Source organism: Sebastes fasciatus, chromosome 20 (genome assembly GCF_043250625.1).
Source record: "Sebastes fasciatus isolate fSebFas1 chromosome 20, fSebFas1.pri, whole genome shotgun sequence".
NCBI lineage: Eukaryota > Metazoa > Chordata > Actinopteri > Perciformes > Sebastidae > Sebastes > Sebastes fasciatus.
The window spans coordinates 15,633,259-15,659,745 of record NC_133814.1 but is presented as its reverse complement, the minus strand read 5'-3'; the positions used below and the strand labels follow the sequence as shown (position 1 = coordinate 15,659,745).

Sequence of the window (26,487 nt, the reverse complement as noted above, 5' to 3'; positions counted from 1 at the left end):
CAATAGCGGTCTGGTGCTATCTTATAATCCTGCTTTACAAGAGTCCCTTCCAGTTGCTAAAAATACAGATAGCCTAGCATTGAGGAAAAGGAATGATATGAGCCAAAAACAGGAGGTAACATTTGCTGTTGATAGTAGAAACCAGCATGAGTCTGTTCACCATTTTTATTTCAGCTGTTTGGCAAACACTGAACAACCAAATTTTAAATTTTTCATGGCTACCTGTACATAAAAGTGGCCTCCTATATGAGATGTCGTCAAGTTTATGCTAGTAATATCCATAGTTCAAATTAGATAAGCAGTTATGTAGTATTTTTATTTTTACCAAAACCTTTAAAAGCAAAAACAAAACTGATACACAATCTAGAAAAAGAAGTGCATCATTAAGATGTCTACATGGAAGTGATTTTTAACGGACACATTTCACACATTTTTAGAAATGGCAAGGATGTTTAAAAACAAGTGTTCAGTGTTCATTGTCATTATGTTGTACATTCTTTGAATGTCTTCGATAATTAGGGGGTCATTTAAATATCTATGGAAGTGTTTTCATCTTGTCCTTCATTTGCATCAGTAGTAATTGCTAGCAATTTATGTCTACTGGCTTTTGTCTTTTGGCATTTGCTCTACTTGTGGATATGTACACATTCTTTAATAAATCAAACCCCTGTCATTTTGCTATCGACCACAAAAATCAAATCAAACAGGCAGTCTGAAGAATCTGGATCAAACCGTCACGACGTTTTCACTTTCAATAGAACAGAAAAATAACATTACTTCATTTAAGCCATTTAAAAACACTTTTTTGTAAATTCTTTATGTTGTTGCTGTTACAGATAGTTTGCTATTCCTCAAGAAAAATACTGTTTAAGATAACATTATGCACTTTGCAATCAAAATATAATCACACAATAGTCATATCTGTAACCACATGATTAAAGAACCGTACCCCATCACATTTTTATAAATCATAGCTACACTGGATAATGCTGACAGGCCTCAGTCACCAGATACTAACAAATACTCTTAAAAACATTACAGACAATATGTTACAAGCTAACGGCAGCATACTGTAATAGAGTGTACACTTTATGTATCATATGTACAAAATGTTCTTTTAGAGGCCACAAACCACCATAACAATCAAATAAATCTACAAAACTGATCTATATATCTAGTACCGGACATGTAGAAGTGAAATTGTTACTTTCCTCTGGCTGATATGTCTTTGTCCTTTGAGGATACTCTGACAAAATGTTATGGGATTTTTAAATGATTTAAAATATTTAATATTCCATTCAGTGTGTCTATGAAATGTGTTAGTTGTCCCTTGTGACATATTATAGATCAGCACTTCTAAATAACACTTAGTTTTCCTTTTGTTGAACTAAAGCAGGTTAATTGGTTGGACAAATCCAAGCACATGTTATGCAGAGGACGATCCACTTTATCTCCAAAAGACTGTTCAGCACATTGGCAGTCCGTTCAGTCAAATGTGCACTGATTGCAACACATTCCAAAATAAGTGAATTTATTCACATGTTTATCAGATCACAGGGTTTAACTCTGAAAAAAATGAGTGTTCCTCAGCGTGAATCTGATTCTTGAAGTCACCAAATTGCTCCCACAAGGCATGGAAGGCAAACAAGCTGATATCACAGCAACAGATTCAGCGGGTCTGTTTTCAGCAACAGTCAACATGGACTCCTCAGATATAATCCACCGTTTGTCTATGATTTCGGCACTCTTACTGCGCTGTGACGCTCATTTCCATTTCAAGAAAAAAATGCAGGTGGCAAACTTTGGCAAATGTTTAAATCAAAATGAGTTGAATCACTTCTCGAGAGAAGAGTGTTGATCCGTAGTCCTTAGATCCTACAAAAGCTGGGAACCTTCCAGCCGTAATGGTATTGGTGTTAAAGCAAAGCCGAGGGCGAGGAGCATACTCAAGGGGTGTAAGCCGGTGAGGTCAGCTGCTGAGCTTCTAGCAATGGCGTTTGAGTCATTAGACTCATCCAGTTGATGGTTCTGAGGGGGAAAAAAACATAGCTTTAGTGTTTCATTGAGTGGGAAGATGACAAAAACATTTTGAAATGTATACTTTTTCAACAAGAATCTGAGATTTAAAGGATCACAATATGTGTAGCATAGAAAATATATGGTATAGATATAGATGGCCTTGAAAGTCAGGTCAAAAATATTCTTTTATCTACATTGCACATTTTCAATTTGTGCATAAAGAAACCTGAGTGGAAACGCTGGCAAAAGGTTTTTACACATAAGATGGAAAAGTGAAGATGGAGAAGATAGTGTGGCGACAGATTCGTCTGTGTTTCTGCATTTGTCAGCTGTTAAGTATCAAGAAATTGCAGGACAGAAATGCTGTAATATGATATGTTAGCAGTATTAACAACTTTCCATTACAGACTTTGTCTACCGTAGAGCATTTACTAGTTTCTTTTTTGACTGTAATATGTTGAGCTCAGTGCATATTTTTTATTCTTTAATAACGATATTGAAAGCATCCATATAAAATATTTTATATAATGTCTTAATAATATCAGATCTTTTATAACTTTTATTATCAATATCTTTACGGGCCTCACAAATCTGTTGTTCGGGCTCTAGAGTGAAACAGTTCTTACCACACATTGAGCAGTATCCACTGTTAGATTTGACACCAGTTTTTGGGCCTGAAAGGAAGAAAATAAGGCAGAGAAACATTAACATTAATTTATTTCTTTTGTAAGATTATTTTTTGGCATGTTTTGCCTTTATTAGACAGATGACAGTGTAGAGGCAGACTGGAAATGGGGTAGAGAGAGAGAGAGAGGGGGGTATGACATGCAACAAAGGTCCTAAGGTTGGAATCAAACCTGGTTATATGGCATACATGTGCCGTAACCATGGTGTAAAAATGGTATGAAATATACAGCAGACATTATCATTCATTTAGCCAGTCTCCGTGTAGCGGGATGAATAAATGGTCTTTGTCTGGAAGTTGAACTGTGGCTAAAGGAAGGGCATTGTGTTCAAAGTAAAAACAAGGTCGAGCAAAATCATTACTGCATCTAGCCAAACTCCCACTGCCACAGTTGTGCATCAAAAAACACACAACAATAAGATTTATGATAATACTTTCAGAGCCCACCAATTCCCATAGTTTAGACCTACATGGACCTCTTTGTATAATCCTCCGCCTCGAGCAAGACGTGTAAGATTTGAGTGTGTGTGTTTGTGTAAACGTTTTTCTGTGTGAGATTCCGTTTGTGCCAGCTCAAGGTTATGACAGTTTAATACACTTAAAAACTTTTCTTCCAAACCTTTTCAGCCACACACATAAAAATACCCACAAACAAACAAAATACACACTCAGAGATACAGAGATGGAGTACAGGAAATGATAAAGTGACTCTATGGTGGTTTGGGAACATAATAAACACTCCACGCATTGGTTCTTAAGTAGAACGAATTCTGTGAACCAGGATTCTGGAGAAGAGTGATTAATTGCTCTATAGGAGGTCTTTCCTCCTGGAGGATGGTTTTACCGGCGATAAATCATATTATCGCCATTAAAAGCCAATATGATAGATTGTCTCCCTTAAAGTCTGTGATATGATCTCATTTAAAAATATAGCCCCATAGTATTTATCAGAAGAGAATAGCAGAGGTCTGAAGTGTGTTAGTGAGGCCAAACCTGTTCCAAAGGAGCATGGAGTAAAAGGACATTTAAGCAGAACATGCAATTTATGATGTAAATGTCAGCACATTAAATAGATTTTCTACAATTGCAATTGATATTTCAAAACTAATTACCATTTGCATGTCATTTATCTGACTGCTATAAACATTTCTGGTATCACATTGGAATTTTTTTGGAAACAAAGTCTCGGAAATTTGTGTTCTCATGCATATGGTTGGACACATGTTGAATTAAATAAGTCAGATCTAAGAAAAGATTTCAGTCTACAGTGAAAAACTATGACTATTAGGTGTGGTGAAAAAATCAATACAGCATAGTATTGCGATATTTTGCGCAATATATCTTATTGTAGTACTCATATAGCACATCGCAAAATGTTTAAAATGGTAGTAAGATCGTATCGGGACCTAAATATCATGATAATATTGTATAGTGGTGATTCCCACCACGCACGACTACCTTTCGTAAATGACATAACAATGTCACCACATGGTCAATTTAGTAGTTGGCTGTTTTGGAGCATTCGATCGTATCACACGATCTTCCTCAGCAGATGGAGTTTGCGCAGTGATTTCATTTTTTCTGAGCGTTTGAAGGATTTCTCATCCACGTTGGCTTAAAATTCAAGATTAAAAGTTCATCAGTAGTTGAAAAACTCTTTAATGGAGATGAAAAATGTGGAGATTTTACACATTTTACAATGCAGGTCAACTGTGCAAACTTCATACGCAGCTATTAAATGGAGATTGTTTCGTCAACTACGGTTTCCAAGGTTAAAAATGAACTTTTGATCTCTGCTTTGTAAAGCTTACATTTTTGAGTTGAGTCACTGTCAGAGCAACTCAGTCCTCTCGGAATTATGCTCAGTTATTTTCACTAAGTGTGTGTCCAATGCCAGCAGTCAGCATTGACATTTACATAATTTAGCCATGAGCAGCTATAGTTGTTAGAAAAGCTAACATGGATTTAAGTAAACATAAACCTCCATCTGGGTGACAAAATGTGGTACATCCTTACAATGATACAGTGTCCCAGTGCACACACACACACACACACACACACACACACACACACACACAGACAACACTACCCCTTTGGGCCATTTCTGACGTTACTGTGGCAACCAATTAGCTTTGACATGACAGCTTTGGAAACTCTGACTCCACACTGACGTCTCATCTTTCTGCCCAGGAGGGGGGATTCTGTGCATGCCATCGTAAAACCGTCCCTGATCCATCAAGGTGACAGAGCCGGCCTGTCTGACACTCAGACAGAAGCTCTGAATAGATCTCTACCTGATATTTAGGTCTCAATTTAGATTCGGGCACTTTCTCTCTGAAGTTTTGAGAGGTTTTCTGATGGCTTCAAAATTTGTACAGGGATGAAAAGCCTGGAAACTAATCAAAACATTTGTTGTGGTGTGTAAGGATTTCATGTTTGTTCTTTTATTTTCCCCTCAAAAATGGCACAGCAGTGTTTTTTTTCTTTTTTAGTATAAACAAGCGGCACAGCCACTAACTGTGACTGCATTGAGATAAGTAGTTATTATGATAATTGAAACTAATTACCTTGCAATGTAGCTGTACCCTTTTGTTTCAGCAAGTAATTCCTTATACGTTTCACCATTAATGAGATCAGTGGAGGTATATGCTGCCAGAAATCTCCAAATAATAGAGCTACCCAATTTGACTTTCACACTGAAAAGTTTATATTGAACTATAAACTTCGGTATGCAGTCAAATAAAATGTACTGCTGAGTGGACGAGATGGTGGCATCAACATGTTGCTTGTTCCTTTGGATTTGTTTGTGCTTTCTCTTGAGGTATGTTTGAGCCATAATGGAGTAAAATGAAAAATACATTAAACAATTAAGATAAATGCAACTTGATTTTTTTCAACCCTTCTCTCAGATCTCACAGAGACAGATTTAGTTGGTGACTTTTTTTTTAGAGCCACAACAATTAATAAATTAGTTCAATCAAAAAGTCCTCTGATTTCAGCTTCTTAAATGTGAATATCTTCTGGTTTCTTAACTCCTCTATGACGGTAAACTGAATATCTTTGAGATGTAGACAAAACAAGACATTTGACAACGTCATATTGGGCTGTGGGAAACACTGATCAACATTTTTCACCATTTTCTGACAATTTATAAACCAAACAACTAATCGATTAATCAAGAAAATAATCAACAGATTAATCAACAATGAAAATAATCATTAGTTGCAGCCCTACGCTTTTTAATATTATCAAAAACTATGCAGTGATTTAAGCTCCACTTCTCTCTCTATACTATTATTTATTTTGAAATATAACATCAGTGTTGTAAGTCAGAAAAAAAGATGCAGCCTATATTCAAACACAGAAACTCTACTTTTAAACTCTACTTCACCTGTAAGGTCCCACAGATGTGATATAATGAGTTGTCATCAAGATCCAGTTTGGTCATGTCCGTCAGTGCATCCAGTCCGTTATTGGTTCGGTCTTTACCCCTCCGAGTGATGCTAGGCTCTAGCACAGTAGGCTGAATGGGCGGTTGGGGTTGCCAAACTCCAACATCAGTACCATTGCCAAATGCCTGGATGGCATTACCTGTAAGAATATATTAGTATTCATTAGTGGCATTCTTGATCCTTTACAAAATCTATATTTGTCTAAGCATTATACAATTAAATTGTATGGATAAATAAACATCCAATGTCATTACCTTGATTCAGTTGTAGAATGTTAAAATTACATGTTGGCTAATATAAGCATTATCCAGATTGCCCTCTGAGCCTCGTTTTTAATATTACAGTCAGCACATCTAACAAGTTCGCAGAGCTCTTACGTCCTCGCCTTGAAAATAAGAGCAAGTGGCATGGCCCAAAACATTTTGTTCATGTCCAACTAAAAGCTGCTTATAATTGATACTTTAGATAATTGTGTAGGAGAAGAGATTACTTAACCTTTCTCAAGAGGCTTTTTAAAAGCAGTGTCTGCCTATAATGGCTATGATTCACAAAGATGAACTTCATAACTGCCTGAAATAAGAAAAGCTTCTAAAATAATTTACGTAATGTAATTTTCTCATCATTAATTTAACATTTAATCGAAGATACCTTTTTTTCAATGAGCAAAATAAAATGTGGGCGAAAACTCCTTGTATTATCTAGTCTTAATCACAATAAAAAAAACGATTGGGCATGAATTATTGTCAAAGCCATTTAGGACACTGCCATTCAACTAAAATTGCTCTGTTGTTATATTTTCATGACTTGGAGTTTGAATGTGGAAATGCCAGACTGCCACTCATACTCACATACAGTATGAGTGAAAAAAACAAATAAATGTTGTTGCTTATACAACAGTTAAAGTAACAGAAATTGTATATGAAGGAAGATAGACCATCACATATTCCAGATTCTAGTCATTATCTCCTCTATCTAATAGTCAATTTAGCCTTATGCAGTGAAGAATAGTGCAAGGTAGGAAGGAAATTTGAATGTCTGCAGTACGGGAACTCACGTAGGCATCGATTGGTGGTGAAAAGCTCAGCAAATCTATCACAGTCTGGCTTGCTGTTCCCGCTGCTGCCGCAGTCACACCATGGTGACAGGCTAATACCAAGTGATCGCATGTAATTGGGTGTCATCACCGTACCTGCAGCATAAAAGAGAAGAAAACCATTGTTAGTCATCGTAACTGTAGTCCCACTGTCATAGTTGTTAAACAGGACTCTTTTGGCTTCACACTGAAATTTGAATGTTCAGGTCAGCCAATGAAAAGTGCTACAGAACTTGCAGTGAATTGCAGGGTACCTCATTGTAGAGTTTTGTTATGATGCATAACTATAATTCTATTTTACAAAGGCTTCAACCTTTTAAATAGTGTTACTGGCAGAATGGATGCAACCCATCAACCTTACCCTCTACCGCCTTGACGCTGACAACAACCTGCTGCATCATGTTGTTTGTTGTTGCTTACCATCTATTGGGAGTCAACAGTTGTGATCAAAACTGGCACACATTGTACTTCAATGGCAGAAAGTCATCTTGATGGAACAATACCGATAGCGACACCTGGGCTTTGGGTGTCGGCGGATATCGAGTACCGATCCGATACCAGTGTTTAATCAATAAGCTGTATGCCTCGCTGTGTGGAAGTGACTGGGATCATTCTTTTATGTGTAAGGCAACATCAAGTTTGACTTAAACATTGCTTTCATAACTTTATAAAACTAAATGTGACAAAGAAATACAGATATTTGATCCGGTATTGGTGCATCCCTACTTATTAGCTGTACAAGTACATGCAGATATCTGTGTGCAGAGACAGAAAGGAGTGGTTAAACCAGGGGACCTCATTAGAGGGTGTAACATGTGTGAAGTAGAATATGAATGGTGTAGATTAAAATGCCTGTTGAGTTTCCAATTGGTCACTGTTGCCCTTCATTCAAATCTCATTACTAAAACTCAACATGTTTCGTTTCTACATAATGAAACCTGCTGATGGAAGAAAGACTGAATAAAAGAAATTGAGCACTACACAGCGCTATAATAAACTGTGCCATCATGTAGATCCTATATATTTGGGGTTTATCAACTGCGATCTCAGCTGTCGGCCTGCCTAGTTGATCTGGTGCCATAATCTCCACTGGGGAGAATAAATTAAGATAAGGCTTGCTAGTTAACATCTGTAAATGAACTGATACACAGCTTGCGGGTTAGCATACACGCCTACAATGAAGCAGTGCCACTGCAATAATGCAATAATAAAATGGCATAGTATGTTTAGCGATAATGGTGGGGTTCATGGTTTGCGTTTTCTGTTCATTCATATCTGCATCATAGATGTACTTTTAGCTTTAAAGCTTATATTCTGTTCAACTGTGCAGCATATTTAATGGGTTTCTGTTATCTTTTGGTTTAGGAAAAACAAAAAATCTGATTAAAGCTATATGCTTCACTTCTAATCACACTGCTTATAAAGAAAAAAAATAGAAACAAGTTTGATAGCTAAAGACTGACAAATAATGTAGATTTAAAAAAAACTGCCTTGCAGCAAGTTCATCTGTATAGATTTCACAGATTGTTGAGCAACAACACGGGCACAAAGCAAATCGTAAGAAATACCATTAGTAGCCCAACTTTAGATCCAGTTACCAGTCTAGCTTTATAATTTATCTAGCAAATTCTGAAGCCAATTTAAAAATGCCTCAGAGAGAGAACTTACCAATAAGACCCGAGTAAGACAGCAAACAGTCAGCATAGCTCTCCCTCAGACAGCCGGATATGGAGTGAGCTTCTGGCTGACAGTTGCTGATGAAGTCTGCCAGCCTTGACCTAAAAACAATAGAGATACAAATTATAAATGCTAATTCCCTGATGCTGTTATAAGATATCAAGTTTATACTCGGCTAAGTACTTTGTCAAATTTATGAGCAATGGTTCAATAATTTATAGTAAAAACAAACACTAGTATGAAGTACATTAGACTGCATATTTGCAAAAAAAGATGAAGTCTATTAAGTGCCTTCTTACCTGCAGATGTAGTTGGTCTTGCATGTGTTCTGAAGAGACAGACAGTTAGGTTTGTCTTTATCCTCATAGGAGCAGATGGGTACAATTGTTTGTCGTCGGCGTTCTGCACATGCCGTCTGATCCCCTGTTGGACAGGCGCAAAACAGCATCCCATAGCTGTATTTAGATGGGACCTTTATTTTGGAAAGAAAAGAAAAAAAAGGTTGCTATCGATATTTGCAAAACGTTCCTCTTCCTTGCCGTCTAAAAAAAACATCTTCAACTTCCGATGCAGCTTCCATCTGTACTAGAGTAGTTGAGTAACTTACCTTACCCAGTTTATAAATACCTTGTAGTTATATAGTGACAAAAATGTGAACATAGAGACTTCAGATCCACTAAGGCTTTTAGTGGAGTTGTTATGATAAGTTACTGAGACTTTTACCGAGAGATTCAAGGTCGCCTTAATGTGAAATTGCACTTAAAATAGCATTTTTTCCTTTGACATTTTACATCTGGTTTGATGTTGATTTGACCAAAAAAAAGCTGCAAATAGCTCTCAGAATTAACATGCTTAATTACCTTGTCAAAGAACTGTCGTAGGGCCTTGTGGCACTTGCGCTTGTTGCAGACCTCCGAAGCAGACACCCTGCTAGTACAGGGGTTGATGTATGCCGAGCGGTATTTCTTACACGTGTCATTCAGGTTACAGGCCTTGGCAGCGTTCAGACAGTTGTTCTCTTTTGTAGATGCAGGCTCAACTAAGAGAGAGGAGACATTTCCCTCATGTAAGAATTATTGCTTTCTTACACAGGTTGCATTGCTGTTTACGCATCATAAATGATTAGCGCTTCAAGATGAACATGGTCGTCGTGAGTGAATTAGATGAGAGGATACAGTGCAGGCAAGAGATGGAGAAAAATGTAGAGAGATATTTGAGAGTTAATTGAAGTGGAAAAGAGAAAGAAAGGCATCATGAGGAAATATTGTCCTGCAGTGCAATTACTTAAAGGAATGTTACCTTCATTATCCTCATTTTCCACCATCATTTTTCACTATGTAATACAGTTCCCTTACCTCTTACCTGTGTCCCTGACAGTTTAATTACATTGCACCATTTCCACCCACAGTTCTAAGGAAGTTTCTAAGTATCTCTTAGTGTGCATTGGAAAATACACTCTTGTGTAGATAAAATAAAATATATTGTGTCACTATGGACATGAATTATCCAAATGATGGGAAGTGGACTATCCATCTTAAAGCAGGCTGTTCTCATACACGGTTTGTAGCTTTCACTATGAAAAGTAATGCACTGTAATATGTATATATACCACAAAATCAATTGTGGACTAGGAAGTATAAAGAGCGACAAACGCTGCATTGTGAGGAGGTTGGGGTGGATGGGTCGGTCAAAAAACACAGGACTTTCAACCAGGAGACCGCCGTTTATACCCTGTGTGAAACCAGAAGCCTGTCACGTAACTTCCGTTCTTAAGTTACACCACTTCCGAAGTTATTTTATCCCAAACCACAATCTTTTCCTAAACCTAAATAAGTAGTTTTGTAGCCTAAACCTTACCAAGTTGTTTCCTGTGAAGATGGAAGTTTATTTTGAAAAGACTGTATGCATGTAACAAGCGGAAATTGACACGTGCGTCGCGTGTTGCGGGACATTCGTAGGAAAACGCACAGAAAATGAGGAATACGTTGCAGCTTAGAGTCAAAGACGAAACAAATCTTTACGCAATATCCAAATATTGGCCTGTACTAGAATTTCCTCATTTACTGTACGTCTGTTCTAAACTGAAAAAGGTGGGTGTATGAGAGCTGTGGGTGAACTCAGTCATGCTTGTATTTGCAAACACAACATTATATAAATAAAGACATCTTTTACAGAGGGTTTCATTATGAATTATTACACCAATTTGTTGCTCCAGTTGCTCCGTTTGTTACAATTGCTTTGTTACACGTTTGAACTCAAATTCTCGGGCTAAATGGTGTACTTCAGGTTGTTATCAGATCTCAGACCTCATTAGGTCTGGCATTTATGATCAAACCACTGTGTGTTGCAACAGAAAGCCACAGTTAGACCACACTGTGACCTCTCATTTCTCTGAAATAGACAAAAGCTCAAACCCTTAATAATCAGAGCATTACCAAAAAGTATGATGCTCATCTCATCAGATCTTATGCGTGTAATTCAAGGTGATTTTGATGTCCTCAGCCTTACAGAAATCACAGCAATGTACGCCGTGAAAATACAAACACCTGCTCAGACGCAGTGCATTTTCCTTCGCTTTGAGTTACGTAAACCATCTTTGCTTCCATCCCAGTATGCCTGTCTTTCCATCACAGCACAGCAAAAGCACTCTATGGGCAACATAATGACTCTCACATCAAATTTTTCTTATTTGTTGGTATAAAGTCCTTCCTGCTCGACTGAGTTCTGCACAGCAACACACTGTATCCTCAGCCTCGATATGGAAGAATGAATTCTGTAATTCTGCCTTTTGAGGTGGAATCGAAGCTCACTGCACTCTTTCATGCACCACAGAATGAGCCATGATTAAATCTGAATACATTCTTGAACCTTGGGTTAATCACACATTACAAAACCCATTACTTACATCTGACAAGTGCCTAGAGATGTGGGCTGCGATCCTTTAGTGACTGTTTGTAACTCTAGGGCCATAGGTGTGACAGTCCTACCTCAATTACAGTTACCGAGAGCAAAATGCTTACCTTTAGTTGTATTAAAAACACACTTTTTAAAATAGTTCTTACTCTTGGATTCGAATATGTGAGTGGATGTAGCAGACGGCCAGAGCTAAGTGTGAGTAAGAAGGTTGAAGGTGAACAGTAGGTCACTATATGACTCCGTATAGACGCAACACCCCACGGCAGGAAAAAACCTTTTCTATCAGGAGCATCTTTTGCATTTAATAAGCTCATTTTGGGGTCACGTTTTCTCTGTTTCTGGAGTATATTATATGTTTCACTATTTCTAAGACCACATTCAAGTTCATGGGAGAATCATGATATTGTTGATATAGCAAAGTTCAACAACTACTTTATTCAAATCTCCCACATGAAGAGCAGCACCTCACCTATCAGAAATGGGATAATTTTGTTTATCAAATGTCTGGCTATTAAGTAATTTAACACTGGCAATGAGTCATATTAACAGTGCTATGTTGAAGATTATATTATTATATGTTGCAAGAAATCAGTCTTGTTTCTATATTCTTATTACTGTCTTAATGTATTTATTGTCATATTTCTCTATAAAATGCAGAGATAAATGGCATTTTTAAATTGATCTCTAAAGCTCATCAACTTCAAAAATGATTCTTGTTATTGTAGTTTCTTGTATCATTAGTCTATTGACCTTGAAGCACCGCCAAGCATACCAAGCTGCAATCCTATATGTCCGCCTGAAATACATATCTTGTTAAAAGAGCTACCGGCTTAAGAAAAAACAAATGTCACTCAGCCTTCTTAAGTTGCACCCCCTGAGCAAAACCACCATGTTGCCATTGATGCAGACCAAATAAGAAGCCGGTGTAGCAAACACTGGAATCTGACCCTTTGACCTCTAATAGGTTGATACAAAAGACCTTTTGAAAGACCGCCAGCCAGGTAGGGTTCAATATGAATCTCAAAGAAGAGGTTAATTATGTTGTCCTGGGGGGCTGCGTTCACAATAGTGAACGTAAGAATATGAGAGCCAAACTTGTATATTGTACAGCTGCCAAGACGTCCTTTTAATGTTTGTAATGCCCTCAATTATGAAATGCCAGTGAAAGTTTAGCAGTACATAATTTTTCATATGTAATTACATCTGGCCTCTACAGCACTGTGTATATATTGGAAAACTGCTGGTAGACAAAATCAAAAATTAAACCTGCAGTAGGCAGAATGTTTTTGGCATCATTGGGCAATAAATCCATAATAACCTTTCAGCATATTGTAATTCAAGTGTTCTGAGAGAAAACTAGACTTCTGCACCTCCTCATGGCTCTGTCTTCAGGCTTTAAAAAATGGAACTCATGACGGAAGACTTTGGCCAATCACAATTTATTTCAGAGAGAGAGCGTTTCTATTGAGCGTTCCTATTGGCTGTGCACCGGCTGGTGGGCGGTGCTTGGTATTTTCTCAACTTATCTCAACATGGTTACCGGGTCACAAACTTTCTCATTTTACAGCTAAACAGTACACTACAAGATGTTTCTGAAAACATTTTATGCGAGAAATAGGCATTACAGTAACAGAATATTGCTTCATATTTGATCAGCAATGCCTAGTTTGACTGTTTGATCAGAGTTTTTTGATTGACAGCTGCTCAGAGACGGCATAGCTCCAGTTTTCGCTCTGATTGGTTGTTTGCCTCCGGTCTGTGAAATCTTGCAGATGCCATTGGGAGCACCAGAGGACACCGGAGGACACAGAGACACATGATTTTTTTTCTGATTACCTGTCTCATGCACTACTGTCTGGATATAGTGACCGTTTGATAAAAATATAACTTTTTTAAAATCATATTTGCTCCAATTCTACCCACTTCTGCATTAATGAGAAAAAATAGGATTGTGACTAACAGTTAGGCTGTATTTAATATTAGTTAGTTGATTCATTGTTTGATCTATAAACTGTCAAAAAATACTAACAAAATGGCCATCGCACACAGACTTTGATGTAACTACAATCACACTAGCAAACAACAACGCTGATGCTAAAGAAGCGCCAGAACATGACTGCATGGTTTACAGCATCCAGGGATCAGATTGTGCAAATCCCAATATTTCTTTTTGCTTATGTCTATAGATGTAGGCTTAGATGGATTAACCATCTCTTTGCACAGGAAACATGGAATAAAGAGCACTAACAGAATTTCCTGTAGGGGCGGTGAGATCAGAAGCAGTAGAGCTGGTCCTTACTGTAAACCTCCTTTCTCTATAGGGTCTAATTCCAGTGTAGCAGTGTGGAGCCTACTTTTTCTTCGTTCTCTGAATGTAATTCAAGAATATGGATAGGAACATGTGGTCATGGAATTGCCCTTTTTCATCTGTGTCTGACAAAATCCTCTTATATACTGTATATCCATGGAACACAGATTATCGTAATACAGAGTATTAGAGTGTGACCATCAGACCAAATGTCAAGAGCCAGCTGAGTGCATGGAGATCTCGAGGCAACGTGCATTTAAAAAGTGGATTAGCCCACTGCACAGGGTCAGTTCTCGGTCAATGAAGCTGGCCAGCATTGTTGGGGCATACCACTGAGAACAAAGTTGGTAGTAGTAGTATTGTAGACTTGAATTCTGTTAATAAAAACATTCTGATATTGATACATTTTTAAATTGCATTGTCCTTTGACAGTTCTGTTTGTAACAGTTTTAAGAGGGTTGAGTTAAGCATTCACTAAAATTATTATCGTTATAATGCAGTTATAATATTATTAGTCTTACATTCCCTTTCTGAAGCATTGTCTCCAAGTATCAACAAACTACCTTTTTATGCAGATGATGCCTATTTTTTTATGGCACACAGTGAGGTGAGTTTATTTTCTCAGAGGTGAAATATGAATGACAACTTTTTTTGCACCTGAGTCCAGTCATATTGCAGCCAAAAGTGTGTATATTATGTATATTTAACACATAATGTTTACACAAAATATCTAAACCTGTCCTGATGCTACAGTTTATTTTATTTCCTGCAAAATTCCCTATCTCGAAGACTGATAACATAACTGAATTGCAGACTCAGAGTCTCTATATGCTGTCTAGATTAATGGTCTAAAATCCTCCTTCACAATGTGTCACTGTTTTATTTAATTTAATTATTTAAATGTATCCCTTCACTTAGTGCCCTCTTCATCTCCCATAATGGAAAGAAAACAGCAGTGGTCAAGGCCCACTTCTTCATGGCACCCTGCCTTCTATCAGGCTTCCTGCCAGCATCACTAAATCCACGCCAGTGTCTCAGTATTTATGACCAGACCCAGGACCCATTTATTAAGTGCACCCATGGAATTAGCAAAATCTCCCTTAGTTTATACCGCATCAGCTATTCATTTTTCTTTTTTCGTTTAATCCTCCAGTCAGTCATTCATCCTGTATTCATTTAAACAGAAGTGTAATAGCCTCTGCATTGCTTATGTCTGCCATATTCAGTATGATTATGATATAAGATGAAGTTTAAGGATATGGGAGGGGGAGCTGGAAGTATGAGCGCCAATCGCTGTAGTTGCACCTGCAGAAGTATGAGTCAGATATGTGGATCACTTTTGCCTTCTGTTTTTCAGAAAGTCAAGAATTATCCACTAAGATCAAAGGGTAATATTCAGTATGGCGATTTAAAATTCTGTCGTACTGTCTCACTATCAGCAGTTGCCAAATAATATTACTATAGGGAACTTTCTCTCTCTTTTTTCCTTCCTTCACACTTTTAAGCATTAGCAGTTAAAACGATGAACCTGCATATTTATGCACGTTTATCAATCTGAGAGATGTAAGGGAAGCCTGAGGCACTGAGAGGATGTGTATGTCACTGTCAATGTATGGGAATGTGTGCACACAGGGTGATTTGCATGTAGATGAGAGTCTCTATGCAGCAGAAATGCACACAGGAAGAATGATTAAGTGTTTGTACACATACGTGTTTGTGCGTGTGGGTGCAGGGTGCGGTTAACTCACATCAAATAATTTCATGCCTGACCGAAAACATCATCCGGTGTCACTTGCAGCCTACAGCGTTTTTATTTATTTTCTTATCTGAAAGTCATGATTAGCCATTGCTCGCCTCGCCCGTGATTGCATATCCACTTGGGAGGCTAATATTTGCTCCACGACATTCTTGCCATGATTCATATGATCAACTATTATTTTTGATTTGCATGAAGTGGCCAAATTGTCAAAACACAGTAGCAAAGTGTCAGGTATACAGGTACACCTCAACATTTGCAATTTCTTTTTTCATTCTAACACAAAGTCGCACACCGATGGCAGCGGGCTACCATGCAAGGTGCTGGTCTGATCTTGGGAGCAATTTGGGGTTCAGGGATGTCCAAGGACACTTCAACATGAGCGGAAAAGAAGGTGTTCTCAAGTGCAATTTTAATGCTGCCTAGTGTGATGGACATGAACTATTGACGTGCAATTTTCCAAATCTAAACAAATTTCGTCATGACCGTTTTTTGTCATGTTGCCCTCTACAGTCACAATGACATTTCCTGTTGCGTCCTACATCTGCACACTCGTACAGTATAATGCAATACTGTAAATGCGGTGTGTCATGTTGCAGGTGGTCATTCAACATCTTAGATTTTTTTGTTATTGTGTTGCACAGTTTCCCCTACAAGAGCATCATGCACTGTTCAGATATCTCATGCTTTCTATTATGAAGAAGGCAATACTTTGAAATACAATGTGCTTGCTAATAAATAGGATAAAGTTTGTTTCACTTCATGCCACCGAATGCTTAAGTTTTAATATTTGATTACACAGCATCTAAGTGAATTTCAAACTTCTAATCCACAACTTGTGCGTCTATTATTGGGTTTCGAGCTTCCTCTGGTTAACTCGGTTGGAATAAATTGTGTTATTCTGCGGTCACAGAGGGGCAGAACGAAAAACAAAGGAGAAGTGTGTGAAAGGAAATGCCTTCAGATGATTCGCTGATATGGCTGAAAGCAGTCTTGTGTAAAAAGGATCAGCAGATTAAAAGTGTTTCTATACTCTGATGTTCAGCTGGAGCAGTTTGCTCATATATAGTTCACAGGCAGACCGGGGCCAGTGGCAGAGGACAAAGACTACTGAGGATTAATCTGTTGCTTTAGGCAACTAGACCCTCTGAATTATTCTGGAGATCTTTGCAACGGAAAATCATCAGGCCAGGCTTCGTCTCTTGTTCACCGACTGGATTCTTCGCAAGACTACTGATGAGCTTCGAGCGTAGACTGGGAGGAGAGGGGATAGGTACTGGGCTCAGTGGTTATGACACAGTACTAGTGAGATTACCTGAGAGTGGCTGTTTACATGTAAATTGAGGAACTGGCTGGAGGGCTTTTTGAAAACTTTTGAAGTTCATCCCTCTGAAACTGAAAACATTTATGCAGTTAATTAATAGTGCATAGCATCATAGGAACATGAGTGGTAGGAGTTTATTAATAGAAATATAGAGTATAAGCGGTGTGTCTGCATAGAGACATGTCTATATTCACAAGCGCTGGATGCAAATGTAGTGATATATTGTGATTTCAACTGTTTTTTCATTTTCAAAGGGAAGCATTGAGAACATACTAAAAAGCAGAATGAAATGAGTTTATTCCCTTGCTCGTACAGTATGTGCTGCTCCAAAGATCCTCTTGGGTTGTGATCTGTTATTTATATACCACTGGTGTCAGACTTGTTGAAGAAATGCAGGATCAGTTCATCTTGTCTCTAAAAAGCATCTTACATATAGAGTAATAAGTTGGGAATGTGATTGTACAAGATATGCCCTGCAGCAATCTTTCTTTTTCTCAGCTCTCGCTATGGGATTGCAAAGAAGCCTAACAGAGAAGCTGCACCTGAAGTTGTCTGTGGCTCAGTGGAATTTAGTAAAGACTTTGATTTTTCCTTGTTGATGGCCTCAGGTACCCCAAGTAAATTATATTTTTAAAGACATAAACACAATGTGTTGTACAGAAGCTGTTTTTCCTTTTGTTAAGGGCAGTTCTGTAGGTCCCATCGTTCCCTCAGTTTGCACAACAGCATTGTGTTACATCTCTGAAAGGCTTTTGTTCATCGATTTTTCTAAATGACGCAGCATTTCATTGCAGCTGTTCCTGGAGACTATATTCTAGCAGTTATTGGCTTGGATGTCACGCCTTTCAGTTTGAATTAATAGTGTTATAAATTCATCAGAAGAGAAGCTTTCTGCAGAGGCCGTAAATGTGACTCAACACTGGTAGCACTCAAAACAGAGAGGAGTCATACCAATTGTCCAGCATGAGTGGGAATCATAGACTGTATATAAGAAATGGACGTAGTCACTGTGACGTCACCCATTGGTTTGTGGACTGCCGTTGTGAAGCCTCGAGTTAAGCATTTTGGTATCGCAATCTTGGGTTTTGGCCATCGCCATCTTTTTGGAACCAGAAGTGACAGTAGAGGGTGGAGCTAAGTACAACCGAACGCTGAATAAGACATTTCTATTGACCAAAATGGTTATAATTAACTTTCATGAACTGAAAAACACACTGTGAAAGGGTTAAAGTTCTAAGACAAAAACACGGACAACGCCATGTTAGCGACCAGTCAATTACTAGGTAACCACACCCTAAAGAATCCCCTGCTTTTTGGTCTATTTGACTCTAAATGGGACCATGATCTATTAAATGAACATCATGCTGAAGAAGACTTGAAACTAGTGATTGAGACCATAAACTCATGTTTACAATGTTTCCTGAGGTGATAAATCAAGTGATAAGTAGGCTCATTTTGTCATAGACTTCTATACAATCAGACTTCTTTTTGCAAATGAAAGAATGCAACTTTAAGGCACTTCCGCATCTCTTTTCAGACCTGGAGGTTGCCCACTGGTGGGAAACTAACCATGCTGTCTTTGTTTTTAGCCATACTATTGGCATATGTCTGTGGATAGTAATGTCAGTCTGTCGGTCAGTCAACCACTTTGATCCAGACTAAAATATGTCAACAACTATTGGATGGTTTGTCATGTTATTTGATAGATGTTTATGGTCCCTTGAGTGATTAATGACTTCAGCGATCCCCTAACTTTTTCTTTTCTTTTCTTGAAACTTGGTACAGACATTCATGCCCCCGGCAGGATAACTTGTAATCACTTTGGTGGTCTCCTGACTTTTCAGGTAAAAAATGCAATCTATCCAGTACTTTGGTTTAATAGACAAAATAGCTGCAAAACTAATGACATTCCCATCAGCCTCAGCTGTACTGTGCTTGTGTGTTTAGTGCTCATTAGCAAATGTTAGCATGCTAAATTAAGATGGAGAACATGGTGAGCACACCTCTTTAACATCCGCATGTTAGCATCGTGATTGTGAGCATGTTATAGCTTATCGCTGTTACCATTTAGAGCCAAACTCTGATTTGCAGCCTCACAGACTTAGAATCTTAGTAGACGTAGACATAGACTATTAGTATTGTTGATTTCATGTTGATGAATATTTATGTTTAGTAATGTAATAATATGAGAAAACCTGGCGAAATGTGTACAATTAAAGCTATTAAATAACATCCAATTAAATAAAAAACAGGGAAGGGTTAAATAAATCTGTAGGTAGTAGGTGCATCTGCTAATTCAATTTCTTGTTTTATAAAATCTAATTTGCTGAAACTTATTTGGAATAAAAAATTTACTAAATTTATATAGTAACAAACATTGATTTTCATCCATTCAGAGTAGTGAGTATCATAGCAGTTGACATATGGGATATAGTGTGGATCATTGTATGCTCTCCTGTGCATTATTTTTCACTGCCTGAGGCCCGGCTTAGTTGCGGACAGGAATGAGGTCACTTATGGCAAATGGATTCCTGATATCTAACCCATTAAGTGATTTATTTTTTCTTAGAGCCTTTGGCTGTTTACACACTGCTATACATTAAACTGGTTGAACTCAGGGCCAGCTATCTCTGCATCTTGATTAATGTTGCTCACATACTCACATACACATTGTGCGATTTCTTATAATAGCACCTAATAATGATGAAAAACACAAGTCAAACTGCCATGTCTTCCTTATTCTAAGTCGCTGACTTTGATAGAGGAGCTCATTAGCAGCTCGGATTTCTGAATATATCTTAATCAAGATTAAAACATTTGTTCGGTAGGATCTGCTGTCTCATCTAAGCTATAGATCCAGCAAATGATTTTATTGTTACAAATGACCTGAAGCTTCTTCTCGGCTTTTAATAATTCCTGTTTTGTATTACTATAGTCTCATTATCTGAAAAGCCTCATGAATCCTTAACCACTTTTCCCATTTTCAGTTTTCTCGCAATTCCTCTTAGTCTCGCGTGCTATTCCAGCGCAGGGGAGAGAAATCCGAATTCCTATAAATTTTTCTTTACTCGCTGTTTGAAATACAGTTAGCCATTATGTCAGTGCATGTGGAGCAGAGCCACTTTGATACGCTAAGTGGATTCAATCACAGCGAGAGCCAGACAGAGAGAGGGAGCGCCAGAGGGGAGAGAGAGAGAGAGAATCAAATGACCATTTTTTTTCACTGAAATGGTAGCTGGCCAGTGCAGCAGACGCCCTCCTCCAGCCAGAAAGCCCGACACCGAAGGGTGCCAGAGAGTGCTGCACTAGTCACACACACAGCTCTTGTTCTATCAGTGCCATTGAACGCAGACAGATGGTTAATTGCTCCTCTGTGTGTGTATGTGTGTCAGATCTAAATGGGCCTGCCTAGGTGTATGCTCCCCAAGTCCACCTGCACTCCATTGACATTTGAGGACATGTATGGCATTTAGATTCACAACAACACACAGCAAAGCATCATTTCTGTTCCTTTTTTTTTAATAGCATTCAGCCCCTGCAAGCTCCTGGAGCTCAAACAACACAGACTTTACTCTAAAAGTATAATTAATTCAAAACTAGCACATAAATGCTACTTCCAGGATTAGTACTGTGACAGTGGAAAAACACGCAAACCACCTCATCATTCCTTTGAGAGCTGAAAGTGAAATATACTAAATGACTCTGCTTTGTATACGGCGGGTCACAGTGGCAGATAAAAGCTTTTGTGATGGGTAATGGGCGTTGAAAGCTGCAGCCTGAAACCAGACAGCAATAGAAAAGAGTGGTTGTCAAATTGTGACAGATTTGGAGCGGTGATGTGGTGACTTAAGCGGGGTTTAAAGCACAACTGAGAGGTAATGGCTCTGTGTATGCAGTGACTTATTTCCACAATGTCCAAACTTAAAACGTGAGGAATGTCGGCGACGTAAAAAAAGCAGCATCTTACCAGCTATGATGGGGGCCAGGCGGAAGATATCTGAGAGCCGGCTATTGACTGATTCGTACGGAGAGTACTCCAGCAAATCATTACCTGCAGGGGGAGAAAATGACAGTCAACAATGTGTGCCTGAAATGGTGTGTGTAGTAAACATATGTGGCGTGTGTGGATGCTATCTGATACTCTAACCTTATAGCCTGTCAATTATACTAAATGGGTAATATCTGTTAAATTACTCATAGTGACATTTGCTTGTTTTGTAAACATTAATATTCTGTCATGTAATTTACTCAATAGGACTTATGAGGAAGGTTGACCTTAGGTTCACTTTACTTAGCTTTTTACACTGGTTTGGTGTATACAAGTACAATATGAGAATGTGTCTTACTGCAATTTGACTGATTTACAGGAAAAGGAGGATTAATTCAACGTTATCATTGAGAGTAACTGTACATTGTACTTGTACTTTCCTTGTGTATTTTCCTTTTTAAGCTACTTTGACTACATTTCAGATGCAAATATTGTACCTTTTACTCCACTGCGTTTATCTGACCATTTCTTTGCAGTTTCAGATTTCACACTTTAAGCATACAGTGTGATGACCTATTAATCTACCTATACAAGTAGTAAAATAGCTCCACTTTGAAATACTGCTTAATGCATAAGTGATAATTATCCATAAAATATCATATAACAATGACGGGGGCCATTCTGCCTGCATGATACAGTTATTTTTCTTTTGATTCTTACATTTTTACAATGACATTTCTGTACTTTTACTTAAGAAACAAATTTCGGGGCTGCAGGACTTTTCCTTATAAGGGAATATTTTTCCAAAGTAAAAGGAGAGTAACTGTACATTTACTCAACTACTTGAAATACAAATTTGAGGTATACTTGTACTTTCATTGTGTATTTCCCCTTTTTAAGCTACTTTCACTACATTTCAGATGCAAAATATTGTACCTTTTTCTCCACTCCATTTCAGATTTCACACAGAAAGCATACAGTGTGATGATATTAATCTACCTACAAGTAATAAAACAGCTCCACTTTGAAATACTGCTTAATGCATAAGTGATAATTATCCATAAACTATCATATAACAATGACAGGGGCCATTCTGCCTGCATAATACAGTTCTTTTTCTTTTGATTTTTGACATTTCTGTAGTTTTACTTAGTAACATTTTTCAATGCAGGACTTTTCCTTATAAGGGGACTATTTTTCCAAAGTAAAAGGAATCTGAATACTTCCACCACCATAAATAAACATACTTGTATAGTGAGCTGAAATGGTGATAAATACCCTGCAAACTCTGAAATATGCTCCAAAAGATCCGGAGGCAGTTCTTCTCCTTCTTCATGCCTCTCCTACACCTGCAGTTGTTGAGGTTGCTCTGCTTCATGGAGTCTATGGCGCTGCGACACTCTCCCTGCGCCTCCGAACCGGTCACCGCGCTGAAGTTGCTCTCCCTGCCGGCCACACACTGCCTCATGGTCCGGTACTTGGTGCTGCAGCTGTACTCCTTCAGACACTGTTCACTGGCCTTGACGCAGTCCAGACGGGCTGACCGAGAGGACGACGAGCTGCTGCCGTCAGCCTTCAAGGTGAACACCGAGTCTGGGAGTTTTAACAAGAAGAAAAGGAAGTCAGAAAAAGATTTGTGTTCCAGATGTGCAACAATGTATCCAACATTGTTCTATACAGCGCAACAGGCTAATTGGTCAAAACTTAAACAGGAATTCAAATTCCAGTATATAATGCGTGTAGTATATAAACATAGAACTGCATTGAATAGATCGACCCAGAGATTCTGCACAACAGAAACCATTTAGCTGCCAATATATGCCCTTAAATCTATAGAAAAAGACTTGCAATATATCAGTAGTTTGACCATGACCAGTGTAGAAGGAAACAATGAGACCCATTACTGTAATAGAAAACACAAAATGTGACAAATAAATACATATTGTAGATAAAAAAATGTACTGAATTGTTATTTATTATTAAAATAATAAGTCGTACACCAGCAACTTGGTAAAATATCTTCAAAATTAACAGGAATTACAGTTCACGTGTAAACCTTTCAGCAACAAATTGATCAAAACTTCAACAGGAATCAAAATTCCAGTATATAATGTATGTAGTATATGAACATAGAGCTGAATTGAACAGATCAGCCATTTGAGTCGGTACCGACCCGATATCAGTATTGGTGTCTACCTATACTTGCAGCTTTGCTTTTGCAGTCCAGAGATTCTGCACAACAGAAACCATTTAGCTTCCAATATATGCCCTTAAATCTATAGAAAAAGACTTGCAATATATCAGTAGTTTGAAGTAAACAATGAAACCCATTACTGTAATAGAAACCCTCATTAATGCATGAATTTCCTTTTTTTCACTTTTGCTTGTTTGATTCCATCGATATGGGACCAAATGGAGCTTGTCACAGACACTATAGGACCTTTTTGCACACAGATACACACTATACTGAGCATGCAGGACATCTGAATGGATAGTGCTTTCTGCAGGGTTTCACACTGTATTTCACAGTGAAGTAACCAATCAAGTCAATTCACATTATTTAATAGGAGAGTATACTTCGTTGTATTATTGCCAAATAATACGCAAAGATATTATGAGCATTATAGAAAAAAACTTTCTGCAATCGTGCCTCAACAATCAGACCATGATCAAACATGGATGGATGTGCGTAATTACGCACAGCCACGGTTTGTTGCGCGTATTAGTAGTAGTTTTAATATATATATTATAGCCTTAACATATGCAAATTCAACAGATGAATGCGTCACTTACCCGGGAAGGACAATATCATGACCAAAGTTGTTAAAATCATTGCGCTTTTAGGATACTTTTGATTGCGTAAAAGAGGATTTTCTGAGTTTAAAAGAAATTTGTCACACATATCCGCTTTTCTTCGGGTTGTTGCACATGATGATGATGTGAGTTCAGGTGTTGTTGATGATGTATCCGGTTGTAGATCCAACAGTGACAATCCAAAACTCTCGACCTGAGTCCAGCCAGCTAAAACCACATCGTGCGAACAAGTGAGACACACGGAGAGACCATTTCCACTTTCCACTCTGCTGCTCCCATCAACTCCTCTCTGCTCCGTCCGCGTTTTGGATCCGAAACTTTACGACCAAAAAGAGTCAGAAAATCATAGTAAAACTAATCAGCCCAACTAGATTTAAGGTGTTAATTTAACTTTAACTTCATCACTGCTTTGATCGGACTGTGTTTAAGTGATACATCCCTCAAAAAGGCTGGAAAAATCCATTCCGTTCCGCAGGTTGGAAAGACAAAAACAAGCCCCTGTTTGATCCGGACTGTCCTCCACTCTGATGACAAACTGAGACGCTCCTCGGGATGCAGTGCGTGTGAGGGCGTGACGTCACGCGACTATGCGCATGCACAATAACCTTAATAAACCCATTAACAGCCTCAATTTACATCCGACTGCATACAGATTGATTTGCCAGCGGCAGAGCAGGTTACATCTGTAAGAAACATTTCATCTGGATCGAGTTCACTTATTAAACTCTGTGTGGAAAAATCCACACTTATAATAGCCCCATTATATATTTATGTAACCTGCAGGCCCTGCACACAACACGAGAACAGATTTAAAGTGTATTTTCCTATAGAACTGCTAAATTGCAGTGATTTTTCAAGTGTCTCAGTATCTCACTGAAGGCAGTTTGTCCTCTCAGTTCAGCTCAGCTCTTCAGCATGTATATAGACACTATTAATAGCCTGCAGCACTTTAATTTGAGAGAGTAGTGGGTATAGCCTACATTAGTTTTTTTTTGGTAGGATGTTTAAAAGATCCAAGTTATTTCAATCCCTTGAAATGAAAGTGGTAAGTTGGGCAAAAAAAAAAAAAAAATCATATTGCTTCTTTATCTGAAATTGCAGTTACCATATAAATTGTGATAACTGATGACAAAACTTTTTCTATCAAAGTTTGTTTTTCTGCACAAAAAAAAAAAATCCAGTTGAATGGAAAAATGAGACATAGCACTCAATAATATACTGGGTTTAGGATTTTGGAAGCTTGCAGCTAGGCATGCACCAATCAGAGTTTTTCATTCCCGATATCGATAGCGATACCTGGGATTTGGGTATCGGCCGATACCGAGTACCGATCCGATACCAGTGTTTAATCAGTTAATAAGCTGTATGCCTCACTGTGTGGATGTGACTGGGATCATTCTTTTATGTGTAAGGCAACATCAGGATTGACTTAAACATTGCTTTCCTAACTTTGTAACACAAAATGTGACAAATAAATACATACTGTAGATAAAAAAATGTACTGAATTATTATTTATTATTAAAATAATAAGTCGTACACCAGCAACTTCGTAACATATCTTCAAAATTAACAGTAATTACAGTTCAAGTGTTAACCTTTCAGCAACAAATTGGTCAAAACTTAAACAGGAATTACAATTCCAGTATATAATGTATGTAGTATATAAACATAGAACTGAACTGAATAGATTGGCCCTATTGGGGCGGCGGTGGCTCAGAGGGTAGAACAGGTTGTCCACCAATCCCAAGGTCGGTGGTTGGATCGCCGGCTGCTCCGGGTCACATGTCGATGTGTCCTTGAGCAAGACACCCCAAATTGCTCCTGAAGGCATAGCCATCGGTGTGTGAATGAGTATTTAGATTAGATCCCGATAGGCAAAGTTGGCACCTTAGCAGCTTCTGCCATCACTGTGTGAATGCTGACATGTAGTGCAAAAGCGCTTTGAGTGGTTGGAAGACTAGAAAAGTGCTATATAAATGCAATTCCATCCATTTATCATATTGTCACAGATATCCGTACCAGCCATTTGAGTCGGTATCGACCCGATATCAGTATTGGTGTCTCCCTACTTGCAGCTTGCTTTGCAGTCCAGAGATTCTGCACAACAGAAACCATTTAGCTGCCAACATAAGAATGTCCCCCTTCTACTTGCATTGAATTTACAGTATATGCTAAAATATAGAAATCTATAGAATAAGACTTGCAATATATCAGTATTTTGACCATGACCAGTGAGAAGGAAACAATGAAACCCATTAATGTAATAGAAAACCTCATTAATGCATGAATTTCCTTTTTTCACTTTTGCTTGTTTGATTCCATCTATATGGGACCAAATGTAGCTTGTCACAGACACTATAGGACCTTTTGCACACAGATACACACTATACTGAGCATGCAGGACATCTGAATGGATAGTGCTTTGCTTGAAGGCACCTCTGCAGGGTTTCACAC

At 38.2% G+C, this 26,487-nt stretch overlaps 1 protein-coding gene across 1 annotated transcript; it reads right to left on the bottom strand.

Moving 5' to 3' along the window:
• Positions 1-312: 312 nt before the first annotated feature.
• On the bottom strand, positions 313-24,618 carry gfra1b (gdnf family receptor alpha 1b). Its single transcript, XM_074620392.1, has 10 exons — positions 24,012-24,618; positions 22,497-22,811; positions 21,198-21,281; positions 9,787-9,965; positions 9,226-9,398; positions 8,918-9,027; positions 7,211-7,345; positions 6,096-6,295; positions 2,646-2,693; positions 313-2,028 (listed from the first exon to the last, which is right to left on the bottom strand). Exons 1-10 carry the CDS (start codon positions 24,118-24,120, stop codon positions 1,876-1,878), a joined length of 1,506 nt encoding a protein of 501 aa, XP_074476493.1. The 5' UTR covers positions 24,121-24,618; the 3' UTR covers positions 313-1,875.
• Between the last annotated feature and the right edge of the window lie 1,869 nt (positions 24,619-26,487).

What these genes read in the sequence shown, in the direction of transcription:
- gfra1b (XM_074620392.1), bottom strand. Translation starts at nt 24,120, where the DNA reads ATGTGTGACAAATTTCTTTTAAACTCAGAAAATCCTCTTTTACGCAAT. An exon ending in CACCACCAATCGATGCCTAC is followed by an intron (nt 6,296 to 7,210) that starts GTGAGTTCCCGT and finishes ATATTCTTACAG; the next exon opens with GTAATGCCATCCAGGCATTT. An exon ending in ACATCTGTGGGACCTTACAG is followed by an intron (nt 2,694 to 6,095) that starts GTGAAGTAGAGT and finishes TCTTCCTTTCAG; the next exon opens with GCCCAAAAACTGGTGTCAAA.